Below are 16,526 nucleotides of genomic sequence, written 5' to 3'. Positions count from 1 at the left end.
TAACGGTGTGCACCTGTTATGTCACAGAAGACATTTTTAATCCGCGTGCACACACACATCTCATTTCTAAAAAAAAATAATATTCCTTGTCTACAGAACATGACGTGTCCATGGCAAAGTATAGCAGGTTACCGAAAAGGAAAGAAAATGAAAAGGTAACAAACGTGAAAGGGAGGAGGAAAAGTTTTCATCAGCTGTACTATCTGCATCATTATTCACTTATGAACTTCAGAGGGTTCACCAGTTAAATTCACAGTAGCTCAAGAGTACTTGTGAATGTGTTTCCAAGCAGACACAAAGCTTCAAAACATCAGTTCAGCAAAGTTACACCTGTTTACTCCAAGTTAGGCAAGCGATGAAGTATTGTACTGAGCTGGAGCCCTTCAGATCCAGGGGAGGTCTTCAGACAGAGGCAACCCAAATGGCTATAAATAGATTTGTGTAGGCCTGCTGTTGTGCAGCTGATGTGACGATCCTGTGTCACTGGGTACAATTCATTGTGAGCCGTCATGAAGCGTTGTGTCTGCTGCTTATAAACACTTATAAAGCATTCCATTTTTTCGCATCTGCCTTCCTCCTAAATTTCTCTGTATGGATTGTCATTCCACTTTCGGTACACGTAGCTGCTTTAGTGGGATTGTTTAACATTTCTTCTTCTTTGCCCACTGTTCCAAAATACCTCCCGGTGTGCCAAAAAGTGTGTGATTTGCCCTATCCTTGGAGCGAATCAGTTCTGCAGGATAGTCCTTTAAAGGAAATGCATTACAGAACAGAATGTGGTACAGCATATTGTGAATTATTTATCTCTGAATTCTGCACTTACAGGCTTGTTTTGTGATCTCAGCTGCAAATAAATTACTTGCACTGAGATCGAATCCAGAATTTTAGTCATGGTAGTTACGTAATTTATAGTCACAGGGGCTCCCCAAATGCTTAAGTACCCTGCCGGAGAAGGGCTTGAAGTACTTGCTTTGGGGTTTGAATTTCCTTTCGTTGTTTCTCATCCTTCATTTTAATGTGGAGAAATTCTGTAATGAGAGTTGTTTAAAGATAACCTGAAAATAATTAGTAAATATATCTGTGTGCGCTATATTCCTGCCAACCTCTTAATTTTATTCAGCTTAAGGCAGAAGTGGCAAAAGAAGTGGCAAATGCAAGAAGAAAGCAGCACCTTTCATCTCTGCAGTATTACTGTGCCCTGAATGCTCTGCAGTACAGGAAGAGAGTGGCAATGATGGAACCTATGCTGGGATATACACGAGGACAGGTATGGACAGCAAAACATCTGTATCACTTAGAGGTGTCCCTGGGAAAAGTAAAACATTGCAGCTCTGGATTTTTATTTTTTTTTTGAGAACCGACAAATGGTAATGGGAGAAAAAAGCCTTTTATTCAGCTTGCCTGGGTTCTAGCAACTGATTTTGTTTGTGACAGATAGTTGAATGTTTAGGTATTTGGGAAAGACACGAATGGAAAAAAGCACAATACATTTATATGCAAAATCAGCCTTGTGTTAATTTTTTCACGGCTAAGCTATCAGTGCAGCAGCATTTACTTCCACTGTTTACTCTGTCTGCACAAACTCTCCTATGTAGCAGTTCCCTTCCTGGCACATAATGTTCAGCATACTGATGAGGAGCAGTGACGATAGGGAACAGAGCATGCACTGGAGAAGTGGAAAGACAGAACAGTAGAGTGGATTGAGCATAAGGCTGGCAAATCCTCTTTGTAATCTTTATTCTGGTGGCAATTTGATGGAGCATTTCTCAGGTCTGTAAAATGTAGTAGTAATACTGATAATCTGACTCTCCAGGATGTCAGGAGGATCAGCAAACTAGTATTTTTGCAGCACTTGATTCTTACTGCCATCCATTTTAAGGGTCTGTTGTACTGTGACATTGATGAAAGAAAACACAGGGAAAATGGGAATTTGGCTGTGAAAACAAAAAGTGGTTGCAGTCTGTTTGCGACTGTAGTGTGGATCATCCTCTCTGTTGTCATGGGTCTTTTGCTGATTGCGCACCCTGTAGAAAATAGGTAATAAATGAGAATTCAGTCACTTTCACCACCGTGGGAGTTCACAGTGCTGCTCTGCTGTAATTGTACTGAGAGAACTGCATGGATTTCCTTTACTGGAAGCCAAATAGAGCTTTCTTTCCTTGTATTTTGTCTGGCAAAACTGCTATATCACAGTGCTTTTATACAGGAAGGTCTTAGGTTGTCATGGCAATGACTTAGTAGCCAGAAGTCAGTTGATATTTGTGCTCAAATACTGTGTGAACTGCCCTTCAGCCCAAGTACATATTTTCTTTATTAATTACTCAAAACATGTCTCTCATATTTCAGATTTCCAAAGAATAAGCAGGCCATAAAGGATTTTTGGAGGAAGCAGTGACTAATACAGGGTTTATTTGTCTGAAAACTGACATCAACATGTAAGCTAGGCATGTCAGTCTATCATCAGTGGAACTCAGAGCTCTTCCCTGCTGAAGTAGGCTTCTGAAATAGAGTAGGTGAATCATTCTTTAAGAGAGCCTGCTTTTTCTCCTTTGTCTGTCGGAGTCTGTGGTCAATAACCTGGTCGGAGAAATCTGAGTTACAGGTAAGAAGAATCCGACGTGCCAAGCTTAGGGAGAAGCAGTGAAATCACAAGTAAAATTTGATGGAAGAGCTGGTAAATTGCTTAACAGACAAGATTTTGTTTTCACATCTCTTTCTGGAGTAGTTCACTGATTTGGTTTGTTTTTAAAAAAAGCTAGTTAATTGTGCATACGTGCTAGCTGTGCCCGTTTCACAGGGGTACCAGTAGGTCCCAGCAATGACTGTGGGCCCCACTGCAGGTAATCCAAGGTCAAATCTACACTGAGTGCTTTACTGCCGTTGTGTGTCTGCTGAGCCATACCAGCTAAATAAATTCATCTGCTGTCACAAAATGTGCTCTTTGGCCTTCGCAGCGTTTTTTTTTTTTAACTCCTTTGATAAAATAAAATTCACAGCAAATCCATAGTTGATAGAACTGATTGCCCCGGAAGCTTTTGCTGGTGCAACTACACTTCTTGTCTTCCTGACTGACTTTGCTGTAGCAGTTTGAAGATTTCTGGGTTGGAGTTGGTACTCCAGGTTGGATTACGAAATCTAATGGATGATTTATGTCCCATGCCTTTTGCTACTGTGGCGTTGCACATGGTGGCTTGTAACCCCGCTAGACCCAATTCTGCACACTGCTTGTATGAGAGAAGGCTGCCTTTTCACTTATTTAGCAAGTTCATTGCAAACAATGTTCCTGTCAGCAGCCAGGAGCTTCTGTGTGTGTGAAAGGGTGGAAAGCTGCAAAAGCAAGAAATGCAAAGAAAGGCAGCACGGCTGTTTTAACTGTCTGTTTGGTCGTCAGCCCCAAGTATTGGTCATAAGGGGATCGCTGTTAACAGTCCCCGCAATCTGCTGCTTGTCTGCTGAATCAAGTTAACTTCCAGTGTCCGTTTTCATGTATTTTTTTCAGATAAACTTCTTTAAGAAAGGATCAGAAATGTTTTCCAAAAGGATGGACGGCTTTTTGTCTTCTGTTTCAGACATGGTTCAAAGGTAACGCAGTACTTTCGTTTGCTCCTTTTGTTCCATTGAATTCTGAGCAACAGCTCTCTTGGGCAGCACGTAACCGAGGGTGCCTCTGTTTCTTTCTTATGAGACTCCTTCCGTGCTTTCTTTGCGTTGTTGGGCGTATTTTGTTAAAGCAGCAGGTGGCGAGGAGGTATGTTTGTACATGAAGAGAAAAATGCCGTCAGTGCACCGCAGAGAGTATTTTTACAGTGCAGTCAGGAGCATTCACATGCTTTTCTTTTCACTGTATCTCTTTACAGACACAAAAGCATGCAATTTGGGCTTGAAAGGTGTTAACAGAATTAAAATAATAGAGCTAAAGTGTATTCTGAATTACAAGTATTTATACTTGCTTAGTCTTCTGTAATAGCACTGTAACAGTAATCCATTAACCTTTCAAATAAGGGTTTAGGGGCTGTTAGTGTTTGATGTTGTAGCTACACAAGACAAATAAAACTCCTTGCCCTAGAGAACATATTCATTGCACCCAGGGTAGGTTGCATCAGTCCACTGAGTGCAACCTGCTTTGGCTAAGTCCTTATTTAAATAAATTGCTCTCTTGTACTCCTAATTTTGTGATTATTTTTTCTTACATGCCTGCCCATCCCCATCATCCTTTACTTGTAGTGAAGACTGATGTTTTCTTCATGTCCTAGTTTGAGAGTACCAGGATAGCTCTCAAACCAGAACATTTTATAACTAAGTCCCTTCAAATGTAAAATTTACATTAAAAAAGTAATCATATGTCATTTATTTTAAATCACCTGAAACACTATACTGAGTCCTTCACTTTACTGCTTCATACCTTTCATATTGGACTAGAGCCAAATCATTACTTATTCTGACTCCAGTGAGATTTTTAAATAATGCATACTCGTTAATTTGAGAACAGTGTTATAAGCAGTTGCCCTGTGTAGTGAATTCCCTTTATTTAGTAAGGCTGGAGCATCTTGCTTGTGTCTTACAGGCACAGTGAGGATCCTGCCACTGGATTCTCACCGTGTAATCAGCTCTTGTTTTCCAGGGTCTAAGGGATTTGAGTTCTAGATAGTACACAGTAGTAAACGGAAGCAAAAATAGGCTGCTCACTTGCTTTGCTGAGTGTGTGTTTTGTATTTTAAGTCTGTCACACAGCAAAGCTTCAGAGTACAGTTCAAATGTAACTAGTACAGGAGCGTGACGTCTTTAGAAAGGGCGAAAGAGAAGCTTGCAGAATTCTGAACAATACTGATGCTTAACTGCCACAGGACGTGCTTTCCTGACTTGAGATTACACAGCCACTGAAACCCGTGCTGCCCACTCCTTTCCTTCTTTAGTGCTGGGGATCTGAGGCCGCGGTGAGTCAGATCTGCTCGCTAATCAAGCGAAAAGCTTTTTATTTGTCAGATTTGTTTTCCTTGAACAGCAAGTTGATGAGGCCCATTGTGCAGCTAGAGAATTTCAGCAGTGATGTAGTCTTGCACCTGTTTAAGCTGATTGTGGAAACTGAGTCTTCATATTTAAAAGGATTTTCATTTATACAGCAAATATTGCTAACTGTGAAAACATGTAAGAGAAGACAGATCACAAAAATATTGCCAATTGGTCTAATTGCCATAAAGGCATATAATTTCAGAACTCTCAGTTTTTCTCTCCTTTCTGCCTCAGAGATAGGGGCAACACACCTTAGGAAGAGGAATCCAGCCTTGGGACCCATGGAGGTGCCAGGGCAGTTTTTTTGGAAGCAATTTGCAGTGCAGCAAAAATGACTGATCAGAAGGTTCATTGAAGTGGCACTTATGTGGAAACTGACAGCACTGTTACATTTGATTTCACAATGGAATTTAAATAATTAATATTCTGACATTTAATGATAATTTTTAAAGGCACTGTATTGCAAAATACAGTCTAATTTAATTCAGATCTGATGATATTACACAGCTTTTGTAACTCAGCCTCTCATATGACTTGGCTGTAAGATGCACACAGCTGGTCTCATTTTGGAGGCGATGGTGGAGCTTAGAAAGTCCTGACGTTCTAAAAGTTGAGCAAAAGCTGGAAACAAGTTAACATGAAACAGTCTAACACTGTGATGGAGGGGTGACTCCTCATCTGGCTGGTCAGTTACTGCTTAATGATGTCTTAAATGCAGCAATATGTCTCTAGATCAACAGTTAAAGGATATTACCAACTTCTACAAGAGACTGAGGAGAATGGGGGGAAGAATTGTATGTACTTGCCTTGTACCTTTTCACAGATTTGTTGCCTCTGTCGGAGACAGAGTATTGGACTACATTGATCTCTGGTCCTGCTCTGTACAGCTGCTGTTATGTGGTCATGTCAAAAGGTTCAACCAGTTGGGCAGGAAGTAGGGAGAAAATTGCTTATTGCTTAGGGACAGGTGTTCATGGCTTTCTAAAGCATGCAATGACAAGTGCTCTTACGTTCCCAACCCGTGAGTTTTCCTAGTAGCCTGGGTACCGTTAATAACTCCTCAAGTTTGGAGAAGGTAATAAAGACATCAAATATTTGCTAGTATTGTTCCACTGGAAGTCAAAGAACAGCTGCTGCAGTATGGACCTTGAGAGGTCGTCTGGTCCACTCTCCTGAGCAGAGTGCTTCACACTGTGTCCAGTCAGATGGTGAGCATCTCTGTCTGTCTGTCTCTCACACATGGCACACACAGTATCTGGTTACAGCTTGTTTCCTGCACCCCTCAGGAAGGGTCTAGCTCCATCTGCTGTGTGCTCTCCCATCAGGTAATTAAGCTGGCAGGAAGACTCCCCTTTGGCTTTCATTTTGTGAGGCTGAAAAAGAGTTCTCACAGTTTCTTCTCATGTCACTTGTTCTGGCCCCCTGGCCACCCTGGTGGCTCTTCAGTTGACTTTATTTCTGTCTGTCTTGCATGTGCTGGGGCACCAAAACCAGACGCAGAACTCCTGTCAGAGTCTCACAAGTGCTGAACAGATGGGAATGATTATTTCATTTGAGCCTCTGGCTCTGCTTTTGCGCCTGCCCCCAAGGATGTGACTGTGCTGCTGCTGGCTCATGTTCAGCTTGTCCTCTAGGACCCCCAGGTCCTTTGCTGAAAGTTGCTTTTTACCCTCCCATCTTTTACAGTTGCATGAGGTTTTTTCATCCCAGGTGGGGCTTACTATTTGTCTTTGCTGAACTTCCTAAGGTTCCTGTCTGCCTGTTTCTGCAGCCTGTCAAGGTCCCTCTGAACAGCAGCCCTCTCCTCTACCCAATCTGTCAATCACTCTTCCCAATTTAGTGTCATCTGCTCCTGTGGATTGTGTAGCTCTTATTAAAGACTGTAAACCTGGAAGCCTCTGTATTGGCCCATGAAGGAATGTCACTATAGCTGGGTACCAGTTAGGCCTTTGTCTCCCTAATTACAACCCTTTGAGTTCGGTGGTCCAAGCTGTGATTTCCACCTATCTTCTACTCCCCTTCTGCGGTTTGTATTTCACCAGTTTGGCTATAAGGAGAGACCATGTGAAAGGTCTTGCTAAAGTCAAGTGAAACAACATCCACTACACTCCAGTGTGATCTCAACTGGTATTTTTGTTCATTTTTGGCTTACAGATATTAGTTATATACTGGCATAAAGTGACTAATGACTAATGGCTTTGGGTTTCTTACTGTTTGTTTTTTTTCCAGCATACAGGGCGAGCTGGATGCTGAAGCTGAAAAAATGAGAGTATCCCAGCAGGACTTAATTGCACTTAATGAATCTGTTTACACGCCGGATTCTGATGTAAATTCACCTGCTATCAATAGAAATCTCATCCAGAAAGCTGGCTACCTTAATCTTAGAAAGTAAGAAGACTGTTGCTATCTCCGCGTTTGTTTAGTTGCTGATAAGTTCCTACATATTTTACATTTTTAGGTCTTAAAGACTCCTCAGCTAATGATGTCTGAGGCTGCTGTGGTAGCTGCACTCTTCAGCTCCTACCTGTCTGCTGGAGATAGGTAGCTCCTACCTATCTCATCTTTGGAAATGTGTTTTAGAAGCTTAAACCAAATTGGAGGCATTTGAGATGGTTTTCCTGAATATAGAAGGTTTACTTCTGCTTGAATTCACCTATAGGGTTGATTTACTGCGTTCAAGTGGCTAAAAATTAGAAACTTTTGGGGCTGGGTTCAGATTATACCCTGTTCTTAGGGCTATTGAAGACATAGTATTTACAGAAATAAAGAGCTGTATTTTGTAGTTAATGCCTGTTTTCATAAATTACCTCACTTACATAAATAAAAACTTTACAGACAATAGCTTTGAGTGTGTACCGTACATAAGAGTTACTTCTGCAGGTTTTCCTGCTTCTGCAGGAGCTATGTACTTTGGTGGCATATAGTAACCCTGTTTATGTGATTGATTAAATATCAGTTTATTTCTATTTGACTAGTAATTTTTGGGGGGAGGAGTGGACATTCATAAATTTCTAAGAGCTGGGTTACAGTATAATAGGACTCTGTAGCTAGGGAGAAGATGAACTCTTGAGATACTACTTGCAGAAGATAAATTTTGTTAAATGATGATCCTTTGTGCTGAAATTGCTTGTGCTGCTTATCAGTTTGAAAATACTTACTTTTTTGTACAGCTTAATAATATTTCATGTCAGTTACTTAATCATAGAATGTGTTGGGCTGGAAGGGACCTTTTAAAGATCATCTAGTCAAACCAATAATTCTTTTATTCCTTAATTAGGAGATACTGCAGAGAATCGTTTTAACCTGGGATGTTGGAATTAGTTTAATTCTTCAGCTTTCTGTAAGAGTTAACCTTTGCTGGGAATAGGTGCTGCTTTTACTTCTTAACAGAGACTCATCATAACAAAATCCCAGGGTCGAACATAAAGTTCCGATTAGCATTAGGGTGTTTTTGCAGCTTCATATATGGTTGGAGTAGTTTCTAAATAGTAATGAGTCTTCACCACTGCATCTTCTCTTTAGTAAAACAGGTCTGGTGACTACAACTTGGGAGAGACTGTATTTCTTCACTCAAGGTGGCAACTTGATGTGTCAGCCAAGGGGAGCGGTAGCTGGAGGATTGATTCAGGACCTGGACAACTGCTCTGTTATGGCTGTAGACTGCGAAGACAGAAGATACTGCTTTCAGATCACTACTCCTACAGGCAAAGCGTATGAGACAGGTTTTATTTGAGGACAGCCGGTCACACCTACCCTTACAGATACTGCTTCGTGTAAAACGTGCTTGCTGCAACAGTAAGCCTTTCGGGGCTTCCAGAAGGGTGTTGCTAGATTAAAAGCATGTTCCTTTCCATCCTCCTCCACAACTGCCTGAACAGCACATGCAGTTTCCTTTAGCTACAGCTTATTTGTCATTTTTGGTCCTTTGATGGTTAATAGATAGAAAGCTTGGTGACGTTATTGTAAGATCTGCAGTCAAACAGTCCTGGTGTCAGCTCTTGGCACTGATACACTATGTTTATATTTTAGGGGTATAACCCTTCAAGCAGAAAGCAAGAAAGAATACGAGGAGGTAAAAAAATTTTCTGATGCTGTTATTCTTGTATACAAGTGATCCTGAAGAGTTCAATTTAGTTTTTCTCTTCCAGTGGATTTGTGCCATCAACAACATCTCCAGACAGATCTATCTCACCGACAATCCAGAGGTGGGAGCTTGTTTCCATCTTTCAGTCCATTTCTTCCAACCTGCTTTCCCGTTGTTCTTTACATGGCAACGTTAGGTATGTGCATAAGAGGTTTTTTTGGCCTTGTTTTCGTAGGCAGCTGCAATCAAGTTAAATCAGACAGCCCTACAAGCAGTGACTCCCATCACCAGCTTTGGGAAAAAACATGAAGTTCACCACCCCAGGTAACGCTCTTGCTTGCTGGGACTAGAGACTGCGCCTCAGTGGTGCTCTGTTTACAGGGCAGCACTCACCTGGGAGAAAGCCCTGCCAGGCGTTGGCTTTAACAGCCCTGTGCGTTCGGCACATTCCTCGTGTTTTCCTGATGGAAGCCATAAGGGATGCCAAGTGTTGAGGGCAACTGCTCCACATCATAGCTTTGAAGCTCCTTAGGGTTGCCATTGGGCTTTTGCTGTTTCTTCAGAAACAAGCACGGTGCTTTCCTTGGAAGCGCTTTGTTGTGAGGGAGTGATTTGTCATGTGGGGGATACAGCAGAGTCCCCACCACACACCCAAGGAAGTTTCTTGCGTATTACCTTCAAGCAGTTCCTGTCAGTCTGCCACAGGAATATGCCTTATGCAGCTGTCAGAATCATTACTGTTGTTCTTTTGTGCTTATTCAGCTCCATCAATAGAGCTTCCCTCTGTGGAAGATTGTTAATAATGTTCTAGGATACGCTTATATTCACAATACGTATTTTATGTATCGTTTCTTTGTGTCCATGTGATCCTAGCGTCTTGCTCAGTGGGAATTCTTCAGACTTTGTTATCAGAGTTGGCTTTCAAGCCCACTGTTGGACTGAACTCCTGCTTTCAGAAGCAATGGGATAAACAACACAGGGCAAGCTTGTGTCACATGGACTTCAGTGAAGAGACTTCTCTGCAACTGTGTCAGAAAATTGTAAACTCTTACTCAGATACTTCCAGAAATTCAAACCTTTTCCAGGTCTTCTGCCTCTCAGGCCAGTGCCTTTACTATGATTTATGATTCCCTTGATTATGATCTCTTACAGAGTCCAAAGATTCCCTGTAGCCGTGGGGAATGCCTGTCAATTTCTTTCTAATTGTATTCACAGCACAGCAGTTTCACTTTGATTACAGATTTGTAACTGGAAAGGTATTTGAGCTGGTAATGCAGCTGTAAATGTGGCCACGAGAGGGCAGGGAGGCAAACGGCAACAGTAGCCCACCCTCGTTGATCTGCATTCAGGATTAATATACTAGCATTTACTTTTTTCTTAAATAACTTTGTGTACAAAAAAAATAGAACAGATTTTATTAGTGTCCTCAGTAACAGGTGAGTAGAAAAATACTCTTATTTATATTTATGTACACTAGTTCAATCCCGCTTTGGATTTCTGAATAATCTTGTCTCCCGACACAAGGCCAGGGTGTCACTGATTGATTGAAACATTATTTTTTCTTTTTCTGTTTTCACTTTAGCCAGAATGTAAAGAATACAGAAAATGATAAAATAATTCCCAATGCATCAGGTGGCATTCAAGACTCTGCACAACTCATTGCTCCCGGAACACCAATTCAGTTTGATATTGTCCTGCCTGCCACAGAATTCCTGGACCAGAACAGAGGTGGCAGGTATGACCAGAGACAGTGATCAGTCACTTTAGAGTGATTTTAGGGGAGAAAATTGGGCATAACAGCATGTGTGCATGGCGGTCGGAACTTCGGTTAAGTTTTTATTCTTCTTTTGTAGGCGTGCAAACCCATTTGGGGAGTCTGAAGACAGCAGCAAAGATGAGGAGGGAGGTCAGTGCTTCGTTTTTCCACGTAAAAATAGTCATGATTTTAGGCCCAGTTCAGCTGTCACCTGTCCAGTGTCTCTTAATGAAAGCACCTGACACCGTGGAGCAGCGGTCACAGGCCCATAGTGCAGTTGAAGGTAGTTTCGTTTCAGAAGCCAGTCATTTAAACATCACTGCTTGTGATTACAAGCACCTTTATCCTTGACAGTCCAAGCTGTGTTACAGGTTAGTTTTATTTCAAATGTTTAAAGGGGAAAAAAATTTGGTTTGCTTAGCTGTTGACTTCTTTAGGAAGGGTTTGATGGGACTGTATTATAATTCTGCTTTTTCGAGGCTGCTTAGTAGTCATTTCTTACCCACCTGTGCTCTGAAATCCGCAGTCTGTATGTGACAGAGGCCCAGCGTACGGTTAGCAGCAGCAGCGTGCCTTTTTCAGCAAAGGAAGAGTTTACTGCTGCCTCCTCCCAGTGAAAGCCAGCAGTTCTGACCTTCCCTTACCAGCACACGTGGGGCTCGGACCCTGCCTGTTCTATGAGGAGAGGCTGAGGGAGCTGGGGGTGTTCAGCCTGGAGAAGAGGAGGCTCAGGGGGGACCTTATCACTGTCTACAACTGCCTGAAGGGAGAGTTCAGTCAGGTGGGGTCGGGCTCTTCTCTTGGGCAACTGGTGACAGGACGAGATGGCACGGCCTGAAACTGCATCAGGGGAGGTTTAGGTTGGATCTCAGGAAACACTTCCTCACAGAGAGGGTGCTCAGGCACTGGGATGGCCTGCCCAGGGCAGTGGTGGAGTCACCGTCCCTGGAGGTGTTTAAGGAGAGGCTGGATGTGGCACTTAGTGCCATGGTCTGGCCGATGTGGTGGTGTTGGGTCATAGGCTGGACTTGGTGATCTCAGAGGTCTTTTCCAGCCTCAACAATTCCATGATTCTGTGATTCTCCTCTTGCACTATGCCCGTTAAAACTGCTGTCTGGAATCCGTGACAACAACTTGTGGCAGCAGCACCTTGCTCTGCTGCGGCACGTGGGAAGAGAGCGCAGAGGTCAGGCGCCTGCCCTGCGTCTCCTGCACACGCCTGGATTCGCATAGCTCGGCTCAGGCCAGTGCTGAGAAGGCTCCGTGATGCCCCGTGTGATGCAGGCACGGCTGTTGTGGCCTTCAAACAGTCGCGTTGTGCAGGAGCCACCTCGCGTTGCCTCACTCACTGCCAGCTGTGAAGGGAGCCTGATCAGGCAATGGCTTTGTCACGTAATTAGGAGTCATACGGTGAGCAAGGAAGGATTTAATGAAAACCTCACTGGAGCTCGCTGCATGGAAGGTCAGGAGGACACAGAAGAAAGCGAGGAATGTAAAAGGCCTAAAGATAAGAGTTAGCTTGATGGAAGCCAAGGGTTGTGTGCAGTCACAGATTTAGTGCAGTTTAGGTGCACCTGATAACAAGATAGGCAAGTGAATTTTACCAGCTGATCAAATAAGGCACACAGGGCCAGTTACACTTTTAGAGCTTCCAGGCAGCTGTGATTTTTTTTTTTTTTTTTACTATTACATTTTTTCCCTACTCACTGCCAGTTCAAGTACTAAATCACCACTTGCAACAGTCACCACCCACTGCTGCATTTCCAAAGTGAAAAAAATAATTTTGTTCATAACTTCAGCTACAGGAAAATTGAAGTAGCGCAGTGAAGGCAGTCTCACCTTTTATCTTGCAGATTCCCTCTTGCAGCAGATGTTCGTAGTTCGGTTTTTAGGATCTATGGCTGTTCAGTCAGATGACACAAGTGAGGTGATTTATGAAGCCATGAGACAAGTGTTAGCTGCTCGCGCCATTCACAACATATTCCGTATGACTGAATCTCATCTCATGGTCACCAGCAAGAACTTGAGGTACTGTAAAACCTTCAATTTGCCAACATTCTTTTCCCACAACTTGTGATTAGTAAAGTGGTTTGGGTTTTGTTTTTCCAAGAAACACACCCTTTGAGGGAGCAAGATCCCAAGATTCACTTTACTGAGTAAAATATCTCCTTTCTTACTCTGTAGCATCTAGAAATCGTCCTCCTGACTAAGTTATAAGAACAGCCTGCTGAGATTTAGGGGATGCAGCGGGGCTAAAAGACCCTTCAAAGATACAGAAAAGAATTCAAAAAAATGCATTGCAAGATTCTCTTTGCTTGTGTGTAGTAACGGGTAGGGAGCCTGTCCTGGCATCAGTATCGTCCCTGTAGCCTGTATGAGTAGAAGACATTCACTTCAGCTGGAGCACGTGCGTGCCCATACGTGTGGGCCCATGGGCTCAGCATGTGGTGAGCACCAAATCAGGGCTCCAGAAAGATGCCGCGACCTGTGTGTGTCAGACAGCCGAGAGGCGGGGTGTAGAGTTGAACCCTCCCATCGACCGGCTGGAAATCCCAGACGACGCGTGTGATTCTGTGCCTGTTTCCTCATCTGTAAAACTGCTGTAGTGATTATCTTACTACTGTAAAGCACTTTGAAATTACTAAGAATCGCTCTTATGTTTTCCCTAAACATAATTGCAGGTTGATAGATCCTCAAACCCAAGTTACACGAACAAGTGTAAGTACCGAATTTTTTTGAATTTGATTTTCTACCGCAGCATTTAATGCTCAGTCACATGAACTTGAGCTCTTGACCAAGCTAACCAAATGCTGGTTAAAGCAAATAAATTCTGTATTATACTTTTTCAGTTCGAACTTGCCGCTGTGACACAGTTTGCTGCTCATCAGGATAACAGGCGACTGATTGGCTTTGTGGTTCATCTCAGCGAGACTCTGGGAGAAGAATCCATGAGCGCGTATGTTTTTGAGAGCAACACAGAAGGGGAAAAGGTTCGTGTAACGTTTAATAGAACACTGGGAAATAGTGCTGTAGAAGCAAGAGAGCTCGCTTTCTTGCCAGAAAAACATGCCTTAACATGCAAGCCTTTTATTGCTTATGTCTAAAAATGACCACATTTGAAGCAGAACCCAAGGTAGCTGGGTGTCGGGGTTTTTTTTTAATGTAGTTAGCATAGTGAATTGGCATTCCTCCTCTGCTTTTAGACCTGCATTTAAGACTGAAATTTGCATTGAGACGTCTGTCTTTTAGTTCCAGTTAAGGACCAAAAAAACAGACCACAACTGAACTTTACCTGTGTTTCTTTTTTTAGATTTGCTATGCTATCAGCTTGGGAAAAGAAATCCTCGAGGCACAGAAGGTAAGTTTGGTTCACTTCCCCTGTCTGTGTTGCCATACATCACATTCTGCTTCTGGTTGCAACTGTCCAGGTACCTCTGGTGTGTGTGAGAGCAAAGACCGCCTGTTCCTCCTAATCACAAAAGTTGACAGAGATTAATTTAACACAGATCCTGGGTAGCTCACGCAAAAATAAACGGTGCTTGACTTTTGCCGTAGCTTTATTTGAGGTAAGATTTGCCACCTTAAGTCAAATTCAGAACTGTACAAATCCAGTTACTCATGTTTGAAAGGGAGGTGTGAGCAAAGTTTTTTGAATACAAACTAAATGTGATGAAGAGTAAGTCACAGGCATTGCTCCTTCCCTTTTAGAAACTCACGTTCCTTACTCCTTTAGTGAGGAAAACTGCACAGTTGTGTTTTGAATGGCAGTTACCTAACGTAGCCTCTTGTAGCACATACGAAGATGTGCTGTGTATTTTTGACACTAAGATTTCAGAACAAGTTGGGAGGATGAGTGCTTAGTCCCAAGCAAGAAGCACAGATATAGTAACTCATTTATTTAGTTATTTTTCACTAATTAGATCAATGCCAGGTAAGAATAGCAAAATAAAGGCTAAAAATTATTTCTTTTTTTTTCCTTATATACCCAAGAGGTGGTTTTACTGAACCAAAAGGGATTTTGGTTTCAAACCTTTAGACTAAAAGTTGTCATAAAAAAAATACAATGAATAAAATTGCAAAACTTCCAACAAGAAATACTGGGAAAACTGTGTGCTCCTCAAAAGACTGCTGCCCTCTTCTGTTTTCCTTCAGGACCCAGAAGCATTAGCTCAGCTAATGAAGTCTGTGCCATTAACAAACGATGGAAAGTTTGTGCTTCTGAACGACCAGGCAGAAGAGGATGGAACCCTCCACGAAGAAGGGGAGGAGTCAGAAGCATAGGAAGAAACCACCAGCACAACCCTTCCGTTGCTTCTTGCAGCCTGTGTGGGAGCAGGAGCGGCGGGGACTCGTTGTGCGAGGATCTCGGGTTTTCAGTCATCTGCGCACACGCGAGGCCAGGCCCCGGCTGCCCCCTGGGGAGCCCGGCGGCGTTTCCTCGGGATTTACGACGCAGCGCCGGCGGGACTTGGCCTCGGCGGCTTTTTTGCAGCATTTGCGAATGTGTAGTGTGTAGCCCTGCTGGGAAAGCGGACAATCTGTGGGAGCGTTTCGGGATTCGGTTGTTTGCCCCTTGCTGCTGACAGGGCGGCCAGCACAGCTGATGGGTTAATGTGGTTTCTTCAGATTTCCATTAGTGAGAGCTGTCAACTCCCTTAACAAATGTGGGGGGGACCCCTCAAATTTCCTACCGTAGTCAGTTTTGATAGTTTCCATGATAACGTGCATCTGAATGAAGGTTAAAAATGCACTATTTACTTTTATTTCCAGATAAAGTTATTTTTAGGTTAGTTTAAGTGTAACAAAATTTATCTTTTGTGCTAGTGTATTTGCAAAACAATTTGTTAAACACTAAATTTTTCCTATTAATATAATCTATTTTTATACTGCATTTAGAAGGAGCTTACAAAACAGATCTAAGTGCCTACTCTGACCTTCGTGGGGACCACACTCGCACATTCTGTAATTAAATAATGGATGTAACGTACCTCCTTGATTTCTTAGTCTAAATACCACTGACATGCAAGCATCAGAAGTAGGCAGTGAATGTGGCACGTTAGGTGTGTGCAGTTTTTCTACGTTAGTTTTCTTAAAAGTTGCCAGAGCTGATAATTGTAGGGTGAATACTTTTTATAATAAGAATTCTTTGTATTTTTAACATTATGGTGACACGCAGCAGCTGAGTCCACCAGCAATCTTTGGTTTTAAGAAACTGAGCAATAAAATGCTAGATCGTAAGTCTACAATCTACCGACTAGTCTCAGAGTACCTTCCTGAAATTAGATAGATTTGGCTAATAAGTTTAGATTTTTTTTCCCTTCCAGTTTAACCGAAAACATGAGAAACTGTACTTTGCAAGAACGAAAATAAACAAAATAAACAGTAGCTATTGGGGGTGTGTGTCTATGAAATCTGTAGTGTAGTTTGTATTAATCAAGATAAGGCAGCTGGAACAAATGGCTGAAATTTAACTCTTCTCAGTCACTTACTAGGAAACTATATTTTCTGTAAGCAGAATCTGAATGATCTCTCTATGCATGTGTTTGACATCATAGAATATATTTTCAATTTAGCTGGTTAGTGAACGCTTAAAAGAGCCATGGAAGAAAACCCTTAGTAACTGACCCAAAAGTTTCTTTGTAAATGAAAGCTGAAGCTGTCTTATTAGCAAAAGTT

At 42.4% G+C, this 16,526-nt stretch overlaps 1 protein-coding gene across 1 annotated transcript in view; it reads left to right on the top strand.

Annotated features, from left to right (window-relative positions):
* Positions 1-15,131, top strand: part of APPL2 (adaptor protein, phosphotyrosine interaction, PH domain and leucine zipper containing 2) — a 31,311-nt gene extending 16,180 nt beyond the window's left edge. The window contains exons 7-21 of the mRNA XM_009864552.1: positions 97-155; positions 1,121-1,267; positions 3,500-3,582; positions 7,240-7,398; positions 8,533-8,721; positions 9,040-9,082; positions 9,159-9,215; positions 9,330-9,418; positions 10,677-10,829; positions 10,948-11,000; positions 12,704-12,878; positions 13,532-13,568; positions 13,700-13,840; positions 14,161-14,208; positions 15,003-15,131. Coding sequence (XP_009862854.1) covers positions 97-155; positions 1,121-1,267; positions 3,500-3,582; positions 7,240-7,398; positions 8,533-8,721; positions 9,040-9,082; positions 9,159-9,215; positions 9,330-9,418; positions 10,677-10,829; positions 10,948-11,000; positions 12,704-12,878; positions 13,532-13,568; positions 13,700-13,840; positions 14,161-14,208; positions 15,003-15,131 — 1,562 coding nt within the window. The remainder of the gene's footprint in view (positions 1-96; positions 156-1,120; positions 1,268-3,499; positions 3,583-7,239; positions 7,399-8,532; positions 8,722-9,039; positions 9,083-9,158; positions 9,216-9,329; positions 9,419-10,676; positions 10,830-10,947; positions 11,001-12,703; positions 12,879-13,531; positions 13,569-13,699; positions 13,841-14,160; positions 14,209-15,002) is intronic.
* Positions 15,132-16,526: the final 1,395 nt, after the last annotated feature.

This window comes from Apaloderma vittatum, unplaced genomic scaffold (genome assembly GCF_000703405.1).
Source record: "Apaloderma vittatum isolate BGI_N311 unplaced genomic scaffold, ASM70340v1 scaffold13142, whole genome shotgun sequence".
Taxonomy (NCBI): Eukaryota; Metazoa; Chordata; class Aves; order Trogoniformes; family Trogonidae; genus Apaloderma; species Apaloderma vittatum.
This window is presented reverse-complemented; position numbering and strand designations above follow the sequence as displayed.